Source organism: Rhinolophus sinicus, chromosome 3, assembly GCF_057876585.1.
Source record: "Rhinolophus sinicus isolate RSI-liver-muscle chromosome 3, RSI-T2T, whole genome shotgun sequence".
Classification (NCBI taxonomy): domain Eukaryota; kingdom Metazoa; phylum Chordata; class Mammalia; order Chiroptera; family Rhinolophidae; genus Rhinolophus; species Rhinolophus sinicus.
This window is the reverse complement of record NC_142503.1, coordinates 175,354,541-175,369,927: the sequence shown is the minus strand read 5'-3', so window position 1 is coordinate 175,369,927 and position 15,387 is coordinate 175,354,541. Positions and strand designations below refer to the sequence as shown.

General features: G+C 43.8%; 1 protein-coding gene across 3 annotated transcripts in view; it reads left to right on the top strand.

Moving 5' to 3' along the window:
• The first annotated feature begins 6,165 nt into the window (after window positions 1-6,165).
• The window catches only part of MAP3K9 (mitogen-activated protein kinase kinase kinase 9), a 75,128-nt gene continuing 65,906 nt past the window's right edge, over window positions 6,166-15,387 (top strand). For 2 of the 3 annotated variants that reach the window (XM_019733342.3, XM_019733341.3), the window contains exons 1-2: window positions 6,167-7,089; window positions 13,501-13,914. In XM_019733342.3, coding sequence (XP_019588901.1) covers window positions 6,690-7,089; window positions 13,501-13,914 — 814 coding nt within the window. In that variant the 5' untranslated portion in view covers window positions 6,167-6,689. Of the gene's footprint in view, window positions 7,090-13,500; window positions 13,915-15,387 lie in introns of all 3 variants that reach the window. The other variant, XM_088797389.1, reaches the window with a different exon arrangement.

The window sequence follows — 15,387 nt, the reverse complement described above, 5'->3', positions numbered from 1 at the left end:
TCAATTCCATCACATACAGAGCTATTCGGAGAGAGGGGAGAGATTAGGGTTTGGGTTAAAGGTTGGTAATAAAATAATAGACATACCACACAGCTGCAAGCCTGGGCATCAACAAAATCCAAGGAAGCAAAGAAGAGAAGCCCTTACATTGGGATCTCCTCCACCATTAGTAAAATAGGAAGCACGAAATCGTTTCCCTGATATTCCACTGGTCTGACAGGCCGCCCTCTGGGGCTCCCACTGACCTCACGCAGGGCTCCATCTTTTAACCCAAAGAGCATACAAATGTCGTCCTAAAGGTCTCACCAGTGTCAGGAGACTTATGTCTCATGTCTGTGAGCAAAAGGTTCACAGCTTCAACTATGTGAGGCAGAACCATTAAACAAAGACTTCTTTGGGCAGAAATCTGGAAAGCCAAATGCTAAGAACAGGGAGTATTTTATCACTTGGGCTTAAATGTTTTCCAATCATTATGGTGCCTTTAGTTACTTCACGGAGTTAGTGTTTTCACTGACTGGACTGTGGCTACTTAACAGCTCTTGGCTGAACTCCAGACTTACATAATCAACTGCCTACCTGACATCTCCACTTGGGTGTGGAGTAGTGATCCACACTTAGTGAGTCTCACAGCTGCAGAGCTGCTCCCCCGTTCTGCATTAATGATAATGCTATGTTTCCAGTTGCTCAGGCCCTAAAACGTGGTGTCATCCATGACTCCTCTCTTTCCTTCATACCCCTTATGATCCATCTAAAAAAATAGTTGCTCTCCCCTCAAAATATATTTTTTGAATTCTTGCCACCTTACACCATACCCATTGTCGCCTCCCTGGTCTAGCCTGCACTTAACTCTGGCCAGGATTATTGAAGGGCCTCCTCAACTCACGTCCCTGCCCTTGTTTTCTGCAGCCCTTTGTGAACCTAGCAGCCTGAATATTCCTGTTCTAAAGTCAGGCAGACCATATCACTCCTCTGCTGAAAACTCTTAAATGGCTCCCATCTCATGCAAAGTAAAAGCCAAAGTCCTCCTTTGACACGAAAGTCCCACATGATCTGGACCCTCCATTACCTCTCCAACCTCTTACTACCTGGGAACTCGCATTCCCACTAGGTTGGCTTCCTTGCTCTTTTCTTGAATACACAGGCACATTCCTGCCTCAGGGCCTTTGCACTATTGTTTCCTCTGCCAGTACTCTCATCCTCCATATCTGCATGGCAGGTTTCCTCAATTCCTTCAGATCTTTATTTCAAGTCATCTTGTTAAGGAGGCCCTCTCTGGCCACTCTGAAATGTAATCCCCTCTAACATTTAATCCCACCCCCACCCCCCCACATATACCATTTTTCTTTTAAGCATTTCTCTCTTTAATATTATGTATTTTACTTGCTTATCTTATTGGTCTATCTCCCCTATTAGAAGGTGAGATTTATGAAGGGACTTTTGTCTGTTTTGTTCACTATTGTATCTCCAGTGCCTTGAACAGTGCCTGACACATAGTAGACACAGGTAATAAATATTGAGTGACTAAATCAATGCATGGAATAAAAAACAAGGGACTTAAACCTAGCTGTGGACACATTAACAAGTCACTTATCCTTTCTAGGCTTTGGTTTCCTTGGACGTAAAATTGACTTTTGCACTAGATAGTTCTCAGGTTCGTTGCAGCCGATATGCAGATATCCTTGAATTAACCTGAAGAATTGTAAGCAGTTGTGTGGCAAGAAAGGGTCTGAAAAGGGTCCATCTGAAGATTTGGGTTCAAGCTCTAGTAATATCACTTGTCTGGGTCTTGGTTTCCACAACAAATCGAAAGAGGTCCACCCAGCGACCACTAAGGTTACTTTCAGCACTTAAATTGTAAAACTAGAAAAAAAGTCCTTAAAAAAAAAGAAAAATATGGCTACCATACTCCTCAATACCACACGGTGGCGCAGTTGTCTACCATTGTCTTTAGAGGACGTTCCTGTGCCAAGTTCCTAACTAAACGGCTCTGGCTATTGTAAAATATCTTTCACTGAGTTGCTCATTCATCAGATATTACTGGTTTGTTTAAATAAAAAATAGCAAAAATATTTAAGTTGATTTGTTTTTCAGGTAAGAAGGCATAAATCTCAAAAGCAAAACAGCAAGCTGATGTTTCGGTTAAATCTTTGTCACCAACATGATTTAAAGACCAAGCTTTGAAAAGCTGAAAAATAAAAGAAGTCTATGCCAGAGTTAGGTGAGTTAGCCCACAGCTACACTAAATTATTTCTAAAAGTATGTGGCCACATATCTGTCTGCATATAACCAAGAACGCTCCCTCTAGAAAGTAGGATAAGGGAGGAATAAACTGTTTATATTCCAAGCCTTTTTTGTTTGCTTGGAAGAGCTGTTAAAGACTCTGATAAATAAAGAAGATTGTGAACGGTGCACGGTATCCAGTAAGCCCTCAATTCACAGTAGACATTATCATTATTGTAATTAATATTATTGTCATCCTCTGGTGCTAGTTTTTCCCCCTCCTCTACCATGTCTCCAACTAACAATAAGCCTTTCCGCTTGGAATTTATTTCATTATTGCAAAAAATAAAAATGATTTTGTGGTATTTTTTTCTAATTACAAAAGTATTACATGGTTCTTTTAACTACATGGAAAATTTAAAAAAGTAAAATAAAGGCAATCCAAATTACCCATACTCCACCACTCAGCTCAGAAATAACTAATAAAATAAAAAGATTTTGATACGACAAACACGTACATGCACACATTTATGGTCATAACATATAAAGGGCTTTTTTCACTACTTTATCACTTATCATTATATTATGCACACTTCCATACCATTAAAAATTTTCATGATCATCATAACAATAATTTACTTTCTGATTAGAGAATCAGTACATTTTAATGGTAGAAAATACTGAATAGTACGGGACAAAAAAAAAAAATCACTCTTAATCCCATCTTCCTTCCTTCCTTCCTTCCTTCCTTCCTTCCTTCCTTCCTTCCTTCCTTCCTTCCTTCCCCCTTCCTTCCTTCTCTCTATCCTTTCCCCTCCCTTCTTTTTTTTTTAAGGGAAAAACCCTAGTTCAACTTCCAGTCAGGAAGCCTCTGAAGTTTTCTAGGGTGCGATTAAAGGATGTTTCTGAGCGTGATGGGCAAAGAAAAGGAAATAAGTATGTTGAATTGTTGGTGGATGCTCAACAGCATGCTGAGAGCTTTTGTACGTCTTGTTTCATTTAATCCTATAAACCTCTAGAAGAAGTAGCTTCTATTTTACAGCTGTTTAAAAATGAGGAAACTGAGGTACCTTGCCCAGTCACATGGTTTTTCATGGCCAGAGACAAAATAAATCACAATTTTCTGACATGTCTAGTGCCAAGCTGCATCACTGATTGCTATCAGTTTCTCCCTGACTTATGCTATACTTTCCAGTGGGGTAGAGAAAATGTTCCTTTTTTGGGTGACATTTGGCAACTCCTGCTCAAGAACTTAATAGTGGTGAAATCTTAGTATTTATAATTCCGCCTGGCTTTCAAAATCTTTTGTAATCTGCCCTTCTTTTATTTAATCAATTGTATTTCCTATCACTCCTTTTTTTGCACTATCTCCTCTTCTCAGGCTGATATTTCTATTATCGCTATCCATTACATTAATTTCCATTTCCACACTTTCTATTCTCCATTAATCAAGTTGTATATATCTTTCAATGCCCAACTTAAGCACCTCCTTACGTATTTCCCATCTATTTTAGTCCTCAGTGACAATAACATCTGATCTCCCCGCAGCCCTCCTCAAAAGTTTTCAGTGATAACCTTTTATCTGCTAAACAAAACCCACGCTTCTTAGCTGGGTACTCCAGTCAGCCATTCAAGTCCCAAATATGTACAGAAGACTATGTGCTAGGCACTCTAGGTGCTGGGAGAACTGTAGAGAACCAGACAGACAGGTCCCCGCCCTTATGGTAAACAAACTGGACATTAAATAATTACAAATAATCAATTAAGTAATTATTAGTGTGAATCAAGTGATGACAAGGCCCTTTATAATCTAGTCTCCAACTATCTTTTCAGAGATCTTTCTCATTGTTTTATTCCATCCAAATGGGATTACTCAAGCTTTCCCACCTCAGTGGTTGTGTCCATATCATCCCTCCTTTCCTGAATACAAGTTCTTCCCTGTTCTGCTCTGTCGCACTTCAGGACCAGCTTTGGCTCTGTCTTTTCCATGAAGCCCTGCTAGAGCAATCTTAGCCTAAAGAATCTTCCCTCATTTGAATTCCTAGCATTTGCGCATTCAACAAATATTTACTGAATGACTTCTTGAAATGTTTGATGAATGACTCTTCATGAGGTCCTAAACACATGCTATGGTATTAAAGATTTAAAGCATATGGGAGTTAGACTTTTCCTACGGAGAGGGATCAAGTTTTTTTCCCTTCTCCTCTGGGTGGAGAGCCACAAAACTATAGTAACACATCAAGAAAATCAAATCTTTTTTCTTGTGGTCTTTTCAAAAACACAAAGTACCTCTATCCCCACTATCCTGCTCTCTTCTGCTTGGGGGTGAAGTAGTTTTGTCTTAAACAAAACCTAGAGAATTGACTTAAAGACTCATCCATATCTTTTTCAGTTCACTGACCTATGTACAAGAAGAATCTGAGCATTGTTTTAGAGCATCTACTCAGGAGTCCTTTCTTAAGACCCACTCTGGATGTTCTTCAGAACAGCCCTCTCACCTGTCTTCTTCAAGACCTCAAAATGGGTGGCTATCCAGTGCAGCCATACTTGTGTGCAAACCACCGAAATGGTGGTCTGCCCTCAAGAACATTCATCTCCAGTCCACCCCCTCACTTTATGGATGAGCACACTACACTCCAATGTTAAGCACTTCCCTAAGATCACGCAACTGCTGGCCACGCAGCCCAAGATGCCAGCCCTGCTTATCTTTCCAAATTGCCCGAGTGTCCAGTTTGTCCAACAATTAACCCCAAACTACAATTTAAAAATACTCAGTGAAGCACTAACTCTTACTAAATAAATCATATCTATTCCTACCATTGAAGGGGGAAAGGTACGGCAGCTTGGTAGAGCTCAGTCAGGGTAGATCTTTCAGCATTGATGTGTTTTGAAACATCTTATTGGAAATCTACATTACTGTGATAGAATTAAAGCACAGAAGAATAACTAGGGGCCAGCTATCTCATTCTTTCTTAATGTTTGAGAAATGGAGGATAACAAAAGGATCTAGGAGAAGGTCAGCACTTGATCATGAACTGCAGCATCCTCTTGTACGTGTATTATACTTTTGTTCTTAATCTGAATTCTACAGAAGTCACCATGACGTGAGGTGCAATTCATCCAAGCGAAAGAAACCCACTATTGTAGAAAAGTTGTCTCTTCAGAGACACCAAGCCCACTTCACCAACAGCTTTCCTGCCTCCGTTTGAAAACTCTGTAAGGTGGTCTTTCATCATTCTGAATTCTAAAAACCACGGTACTGGAATCTCTTCCTACCGGAACCCAGGAAAGGGCGGGGCTGTATGCAGTCTTCATGAAGGCGTTTTTAAGAGTTTTTCTGAAGAACATGCCAGTGGACCTAAAGGGCTTAATAGTAAACGAAAGGTTTCGGAGGTGGGGTTCGAGGGTGCAATTCAGTCCGGTGCGAGCGGAAGCTGATCCACCTGGTTGGACTAGGACAAAGGCAAATCCAAGAGAGGGGAGAATCCAACTGTAAGAGGGAGCTGGAGAAGAAAGAGCTCTCAAGGGGGTACAACCCAACTCCCTTATCTGCTCACTTTTAAAAGCTCACTTTAGGATGAAAAACACCGGTGCGGCCGAACGGAGCCCCTACCCATACAGCGCAAACAAAGAGAACGGCCTCCTCCAGCCCTTTTGGTCTGAATGAACTCTCGGCTTTACCTTTCAGTATCCACCCATCCCTCTTCGTGCACCCAATGAAGTCACAGCCTCCTCCTGCCGGGAGGTGTTGAACTCTCCCAGGAAATGGACAGGTACCTCGGGCCAATGGTGGGAGCTGTGGCGGGCCAATAGGAGAGAGAACTGCTTGACCTGGGCTTTGAGCATAAGAGCCCGCAAAAGGGGGCGGGTATGGGGGGGCGACTAGCGACGTAGGCGCAGTGGGTGAAGAGGGGTGGGCCGAATGGCTGGCGGGGCTGCCCCAACCACAGCGGGGGGAACCTGCGGCCGGGTCTGCGGCGGCCAATGGGTAGGCAGATTGGCGCAGGGGCGCACCCGGGCGCGGGGAGCCCCGCCCCTTCGGGTCCGCAGGGTTGGGGCGGAGCCAGGCCCACGTCAGGTGGTCCCGGGCGGGCTGGCGGGCTGGCGGCGCTGGGGGCGGGGCGCGGCGCGGAGAGGGGAGCGGCCTTTGGCAAGCGGCAGCGGGCACCGGCTGCGCGAGCAGGTAGCCGCGACGGAGGTAGCCAGGTCGCCCCCAGGGGGCGAGCTCGCAGGCGGGGGCTCTGGCCCGCCGCGCCCCATGCTGCGGTGAGCACTCGCGATCGCTGCACTTGTCGCCGTGCCAGCCCCAGGCAGCCGCAGCCGGCTCTCTCCGCCCCGCCAACCCGGGCCCTACCTGCGGCCGCCGTCGGGGGAGGGGGTCCCCCCAGCTCTGCGGAGCCGCATGAACAATAGGCGGCGGCGGCTCCTGCGGGCGGCGGCAGCCCCGCACCCTATGGATCGGCCGCTCCATGGAGCCCTCCAGAGCGCTTCTCGGCTGCCTGGCGAGCACCGCCGCTGCCGCCCCGCCGGGGGAGGATGGAGCGGGGGCCGGGGCCGAGGAGGAGGAGGAAGAAGAGGAGGAGGCGGCGGCGGCCCCCGGGGAGCTGGGTTCCGACTCGGCGCTGCCCTACTGGACCGCAGTGTTCGAGTACGAGGCGGCGGGCGAGGACGAGCTGACCCTGCGGCTGGGCGATGTGGTGGAGGTGCTGTCCAAGGACTCGCAGGTGTCTGGCGACGAGGGCTGGTGGACTGGGCAGCTGAACCAGCGTGTGGGCATCTTCCCCAGCAACTACGTGACCCCGCGCAGCGCCTTCTCCAGCCGCTGCCAGCCCGGCGGCGAGGACCCCAGTTGTTACCCGCCCATTCAGTGTAAGGCGAAGGCGGGGCCCGGGAGCCTGGTGGGGAGGGGGGAGACGATGGAAGCCTGGGGGTGGTCGCAGAGAGACGGCAGCCTTCTTCGAGGGTTAGGTTGAGGGTAGGGAATGATTGACTCGGGGTTGGCTGTATGCGCGCGAGCTCGGACCGCAGGGGCTTTGGTGGGTGCGGTGGGTAAGATTAGAGACGCCGCAGGCCTTGCCTGGAACTTCAGGCGCTTGGGCTGCTTAACCTTCATCTGACCATCTCAGCAGCATCCTGATGCCACATCATGAAGCCCCAGCATGAGAATCTCCCCACTTGCCCCCCCCCCACCTCCCCTAACATGGATGGATTTCAGGCTAGCTGGTGGTTTCTGTCATAACCTTAGTCCCCAAATCAGGGACCTTGCCGGCCACTTCTACTGCCTGTCCCCGCCCATTAAAGTTATTTGCTTTGAAGAAGATGGGGGTGTCTCCCGCAGGGTTGAGCTGGCTCACAAGTCCCGGATGCCTGTGTGAACACAGGGCTGAAGTGTCTTTGAAATGTCGTGTGGATTTCTTGGCTCCTAATCTTGTACCTCAGAAGTTGCACCTTCAGGAGTCTCAGTGTATAATGTGCTAAGAAGGGTGTGTATTGTGCAGAGGGGCAGGTGATGGGGTGGAGAAATGCTTAGAGAGGGAAAAGTATGTCATTCCCCCAGGAGAGATCAGGAGTGCGAGGTACAGTGGCTGAATCCTAGTCCCTTGGCATCCAGGATGTTCAGACAATACATTTGATCTTTTTTTCTCACCCTAAATACTTGCCTATATTTGGGATTTGCTAAATCTCAAGGGATCATGCCCAGGAGTTCCTCCTAGGATCTTTCTTCCAATGTCCTGGTTTTCACCAATTTCCCAGGAGCCCCCTGTTCCACACCCTGTTATGAAATTTCCTGTGTTTTTTTCAAAGGCGTTAAATTGCCATTAAAATCCCTTAATCAATGATGCTAGTTGGTGATAACTTCTGGTACAGTTTGCACTATTTTGTATTTGAGAGCTTCCATAATTTCTTTCCTGTTTAAAAAGTACTCTTAATACATATTTATCAGTTTATTCCACATTTTGTATACTTTGCGTCTTAGTTGATTTTTTAAAAATCATTAGAAAGGGCCAACTTTAAACACTTATTTTTTAAATTTCATTTGTAACAGTTATCTTCTGGCCCTGTGACTTATTTTCACCTGAACAGTTGTGTTATTATCCTAAGATAGTTATTAAATACTATCACCTAATAACAAAACCATAATCTCTTTCCCTGTTTTTCTACTCACTTTTATTGGCATTTTGACTGTCTAATCGGTCTTCAAATCTTTAGTTCCCTTTGTTTCTCTCCCATTCAATTTAAAACTCGTTTCTACATTTGATAGTACCTGGAGGCAACAAATTACTTTAAATCGTTTCTAAGTGTTCTATCTTTTTGACACTTGTACTGGGAAGATGAAGGACAAAGGTCCCAGCACAGTGTCTGAAATAGTGTTGAAGAACTTGGTCACATGCTGGAAGAATGGCTCCGCGTGTTAGAAAACCATGTTAGGAAACTCTGTAGTTTTAAATGTGTCAGATTTGGAGATTCTTTGTGGGTGGGTGAAGTTTTGTGATTTTTTTTTTCTTTTTTCTTTCAAGGACAGGTAATGTCAGAGCAGAAAAGCTGTGTGAGGTTCACGAGCAGGAACTCAGTTTCTTGCCTATCTTGTGGTCCCAGCTGTCCAACCAATCAGGAGTGACTGCTTAGGCAGGAAGACCCCCGTCCACAGAAAGCCAGACAGGTCCACAGTGTGCAACATTAGAAATTCTTCTCCATTAGGTGTCCAGGACTGCAACTTTATTGTAACAAAAGTTACCTCACATAGAGTAGATTCCTTTAGCTAGAACTCAGAGGATGAAAAAGTAGGAAGTACCTTGTGCTTTTTGAAAGAATTGTCTTAAAGAACATGGCATTTGAAGGTCCTTTTGTTAAAGGTACTTTATTTAGTATTCCCGGGAGTTCTGATCTTGACTGGAGTTAATTCTTGATAATTCAGAAAATTTAATTCTAGTCAAAAACCAGTTAGAGGGCCTAGTCAAAAATGGATACTATGTTAAATACCTAGGGATAGAAAAATAAGATAAGGAGGTGATTATATGCATAAGTCGCACATGAGGGAGATTGGTGATATAAATGTATAATTTCAGTGCAGTGCTTTGATAAAGATGAACACAGGAAGTCACTGAGAGGTGTGCTTCTGATCTGTATGCTAATGTCCATCAGCTGGTGTCAGAAAATAGAGGTGATTGGCAATCTTGTCTCCAAAGGTTTGGAAGGAAGTTGAGCCACTGACAACTTTTCTCTAGTTATCCTTTTGAACTTCTTCTCTGGGGCATGAATTGTGACATTAGATTGTGAATAGAAGACAGGAAGTCAAGTAATAGTGTTCCATTTTAGTTTTAACTATGACTTTTCAAAGTGAAAATTTTGTTTCAAACTTTATTCAAAACAGAAGAAGGGACAATTACTAAATCTGTGACAAATAAAAATATAGTGATATTATAAATCACCTAACATTCATATAGTGCTTTTATCCCCTCCAGTGTAGATATCAGAATATAGCTCTCCATATGACTGACAGATATAAATAGCCCAGAAGCTCTCTCATCTTCCTTATTTTAGTGAAAGATGGAAAACATACAGTTCCAAATTTATCTTGGGAGATACATAATTCTAGGTATTTAAAAAAAGTTTCTCCTATAGAAGAGTTGTGTCTATTTTCAAGCAGGGCACAAATTAAAATTATTTCTGATGTATGTTTATTTTTCTTGCACCCACTAGAAATATAAGGATGTATTTTCAGATATAGTCTGGATTTTTAAATGAATGAGATACGTACCATTTACTTGCCCGACACCCACCAGAATGTGCCTATACACTTAGTTTCCAAGGATACAATTGAGAGGGAATAACATCTTCATTCTGAAAAGGAAAGAAGTAAGGTTTTATTCCTGATATTCCTAAAAATGGCCTTCCACAGAAACTGAAAAATGTGATGAATGCAACTTGACCTGATTTTTACTTAAAACCAGGTCTTGACCGGAGCAGGGAAGGGGAGGAGAGCCACATGTTCTTTCAGCTGCAACTGAAGGTCTAGTTCCTACCCCAAGGGACTTCTTGGGAGGGAAGCGAAAAGAACCTTCCTCCCTTGCCCCCATCCCCCACTGTTCTGTGTCTATGTGCTTGTAAGCTGTGTTCTATACTTTTCTTGAAGGCTGGTGATAATATTTTCTTAACTAAATAGCAAGAACCTGAGAGAGGTTATTGCTTTGCCTTCCCCACAGAGGTTTTCTGTCTTCTGCAAAATGCCATCAGAGGAGCTGTCCTTTCAGCACCCTAGTTCAGAAACACATCCTTTAGATTCTCATACATTTAAATAAATATTTAACACCTCCAGTGTGTTCACAACTATGTTTTAGACCAGAGGAAAGGAGGTAGGGTGCAAGAGAAAATACAGCAGTTAATCCCCTTTAGGGAGAATTCAGATATTCAGTTAAGAAAATAAGATGTGTAAATACAAATTTGTTAAATAGGCACATGTCTTTTCATCAGTGTAAAAGCAGGTAGAAAAAAACGAATGTGCCTTCCCTCCATGATCAAGGAGACTCCTAACATAACTTACGTATTTCTCCAAGAGGGTTTCTATCTGTCTTTAACATAGTCATATTTTTCTCATTCATATAGTTGAGATAAGCCAATGATTAGTAATCAGTCACGTTTTATTTTAGGACCTAGAAACACTCAAGCTATTTTAAGCAGAAAATGCTCTAGTACAGGAAATTAGATGCATACAGAATTTTTGGAAGGGCAGGGAGAAGGGACTGACAGCCAGACCTACGGGAAAAATTTTCAGAACATTGCAGACCTGGCCTACCAGGCAAGATACAACTTCTCTAACTGGGAAGGTGCCGAATCAGGAGTTGTCATTGAAGCTGTTGACTTCAAGAACATCTGGTTGTAGTTGCAGTCCAGAAATTAGGCAGCCCGTTGGCCTTGAGCGTTCTTCTCCACATCCACAGAGCTAATGATTGAACACTGATGTGTTGTTGCAGGAAAACCCTACTTCTCCACAGCCATGCTTGCCAGGAGAAACAGCAAGAAGATGGTCTCCATCTCAGTTCTGCCTTCCAAATCTTGTGCATCTAATTGGCAGAAGCTAATCTGCATCCAGAACTCCAGCTGTCAGGGATTCTGGGAAATGTAGTTTTTAGCTTTCTGGCATCTGTAGTACTAAAAGGCATGCTAGAAGGATTTTAGAATGGATGCTGATGGCTAGTCTGCAGGACCTGCCACACCATTTGTTCTTCAGGAAGAGTGCTAGATAAGGTGATAAGCTTGAACAATTGGAACTTCTGGGATCAAGAGGGCTAGTCTCTTTGTATACCTAAAAACAGTCCAACTCACTTTTCCTAAGAGTTTCCTTTGTGCAGACTGCCAGTTGCATTACAAAATACAAATGAATATTAGCCTGAGGTAGGATAGAAGCACTATAATTACGCAAGAACAGTTTGGAACACCACCAGCATCAGAGTAGAGAATGGAGGCATTGTGGGGCCGGCTATGTAAGGAAGGGAACAGTCAGCAGTGGGCAGTTCCTCTTTTGGTCTTTTCAAAAGTTTAGAAATACATTTTTGTTTTCTTAGTTTTTTTAGCAAAGTTGCTTTTTATTCCCCCCCCCCCCCCAGCAAAAATATAGGCGAGTCTCTGTATTTGTTTTAAGAGGTACAATTCAATTTTTTTTTTTTTTTTCCAGATCTAACTTTAGTTTTATTTTCTACTGTGGTCAATTTTTTCCCTCGTTTTTCTTTACCTACTGAATATTCGGTATGATTAGTACAGTGGTGAACAAGGCAGACAGAATCCACCCTTGTGGATCTCGCAGGATGACAGGCATTGAACAAGTAATTATAACCATGTTGAGTCTTGCCAAATAGAGATGGCTATGGAAGTGTTTGATGGGGGCCTACCTCATTTAGTCAGGGCTTGGGAAAAGTTTCTCTAGAAAATTGGTGTTTAACCTGAGACCTGAGAGATGAGTATGAGCAAGCCAGGTAAAGACCACGAGGCTGAGAAGACAGAGAACAGGGTTTTCTTGAGAGAAACGTAAATTAGCACTTTGCTCGTCTAGGAACACCATATCTAGCCCAAGATTTATAATCATTGGTAGCTGTTATTATCTGTCCATAGAAGCCTTTCCAAACATAGCTGAAGATATAAGCTAGTACCTCAAATTCGAACTCTGGGTTTTAGAAAGGAGAATGAGTGGTTAGGTGTGGCAGTGGGAACATCAGGAATGGAGCTGCAGCCCAGGTGACTGCTGGAATAAGATGTCTGCTGTGAGGCTCCTTTCCCGCACGTCTTAGTTGCCAGGTCCTGGGAGCACCAAGTTTTAAAGGTCCCCCGATGTACTCCGCCCTCCCGGTCCTCACTGCTGCCGAGGTTCAGACTCTTGTGCTGCTGTGCCTGGGTTACTGCAGTGGTCTCCTTAGTGGTTCCTTTTGCTGTGCGCTCTGTCCTTCAGGTTGGTTGCATTCCCCATAATGCCAGAGTTGGTTTCCTTTCTAAAGCACAGGTTTAATAACACTCTCCTTCTTAAAGATACATGACTCCTATCATTTACAGTGTGAAGTTCAAGCTCCTCAGAATGGCTTTAAAAGCATGTTATGATCTGGCTGCCCCCAACAAGGCTTTGGGTTTTGAACCACATCTCCTAATACGTATAATCCAGCTGCACTGGACGCCCTGAAATCCCTAATATGCCCTATACTCTCATGCCCCATGTTCTTGCTCACGACCGTCCCTCTGCCTGGATTGTCTTTCTCCACCCTGATCTTCATTGCCTGATGATATCCCTCCCACTCATCCTTTAGGGCCCATTTCAAGTGTTGCCTTCCTTGAGAATCCTTTCCCCACTTACGCTCTTAAGCACTGTCCCATGGTGAGAGTTAGTGATTTTCCTGATCTTCTGATCATGCTGCTATGAAAACTTTTCACTCTATGTTTTGGTTGTTGCATGTCTGCCTTGGTACTGGATTGTATACTTCTCACCACCTAGTACAGAGTAAAATCTGAATAAGTCTCATCAAAATGATCTTCCCTTTAGTTAAAACGGTCGGTCTCGGTACAAGATTCTGCACGACTATTTATTGAATCCCTGCTATGGGCTAGTCACTAAGGATAATGCGACAGAAAGTAAATTAGTCACATTTCCTGCCCTTACGGAGTTTACCTTAGAGCGAGTGGGGAGACAGAAAAGCCAAGTGAACAGACAACTTGTCTTTACCCATCCAGGTAAATGGGTGATTCAATGGTGTCTTCAGAATGTTTTTGACGTGCTTCTGTTTTTCTTCTATTTCTCAGTGTTAGAGATTGATTTTGCGGAGCTAACCCTGGAAGAGATTATCGGCATCGGGGGCTTTGGGAAGGTCTATCGTGCTTTCTGGATAGGGGATGAGGTTGCTGTGAAAGCAGCTCGCCACGACCCCGATGAGGACATCAGCCAGACCATAGAGAATGTTCGCCAGGAGGCTAAGCTCTTCGCCATGCTGAAGCACCCCAACATCATTGCCCTTAGAGGGGTGTGTCTGAAGGAACCCAACCTCTGCTTGGTCATGGAGTTTGCTCGTGGAGGGCCTTTGAATAGAGTGTTATCTGGGAAAAGGATTCCCCCAGGCATCCTGGTGAACTGGGCCGTGCAGATTGCCAGAGGGATGAACTACTTACACGATGAGGCAATTGTCCCCATCATCCACCGCGACCTTAAGTCCAGCAACAGTGAGTATGAAGGGGTGGGGCTGGAGGGCTTACGAGCAGTTTCAGACTCAGCCCATGGCTTCAGTTGGGGTGGGTTCCTAATGGAACCTTAGTGGGCAGGGAAACTCCTTGCTTAAAAACATTCCATCCTTGAGTTGAGATGTAGGGATGGAATGCGTGCCAGGAAAAACTGGTTTAGAAAGAGAAGAATGAGGCACCCGAGGGGTCTGGAGATAATTCTGAGCTCAAATTAGCAGGCAAGTTTCACAATGTGTGATTCTGATGTACTGTGCAACTATATATATATATATATATATATATATATATATATATATATATATATATATATATGTATAATTTGTATTTATTTTTACACTTGAGGTAAGTGTGTCTGTAATCACAAGAGGGATTTTCCTCTCTGGTGGAACAGAAGTGAACCTATACTACCTGTTTGCATTTCTGTGTAAATACCCCAACTGAGGTGCCCACCAGAGAAGAGAAGGGGCTCTAAGGAAGAGGAGGCGGCAGGTGTTTATGCCGTGAGGCCGATGCAGTGTCAGCTGGAGAGCACAACCTGGCTGGTAGTGTTAGACCTCTTGATAGCCTAGGGTGGTATTAATTAATTGTCATGACTACCTAGTGTTTAACAGCAGGGAAGTGAGGAATAACTGTTTATTAAACATCCAGAATCCATAAACTGGATTGTAAAGCAAGTGTTAGACATAATTAAATGGTGAGTTGGTCGACACTTGAGTCTCTTTTCTTGGCTGAATCAGCAGGTGCTGGGAATATGCTTCTATTGTGTGGTCATTTGTGCCTCTCGCCTAAAGTGCGTAGTAGAGAGGCTACAATTGGCTACATAGTATATGCTTAAAATCGCAGTGAGCATCCTGTCCAGAGAGGAGGGCGTTAAGACTTCAGGGGTGGCGCGAGCCCCAGGAACTTCACTCTCTGCGTCCTTCAGCTTTGAGCCCAGAAGTCCTTCAGGCTTTGTTTTGTTCTAAGTTCTTCCAGATGTGGCTTATGTCTCTGTTGATGCTATTGTGAATCTGTTTACTTTCAATAAATACGTTTTAAAATTATGTAAGTAGTAACTGTTTTTTTGTACAAAAATTAGAGAGTATATAAACAAAAAGAAAAGAAAGATAACGCATAATGTTTTCCTTCAGGGAGTATAACTAGTGCATTGGCATATCCTTCCAGACATTTTTAAAGCATATATGGTTTATATAGCTACAAATATATTTTCCAATTTACCTTAAAATAGCCTTTGTTACTATTGTCTCTTCTACCTGCACTCTGTTCCCACTTAATAAAGAAAAATTCATCCCTGCGAGCATATAGAACATTAGATACGTATTTTAGATATAATGTATGTGAAGGATTTAAGTTCCATAAAATAAGATCTGGTTTCTCTTTTCCTTCTGCCTTTATTCTATCTCTTTACCATATGAATATTCTTGTCCCTCCTTCAAAATTCTGTTCTTTAAGTGT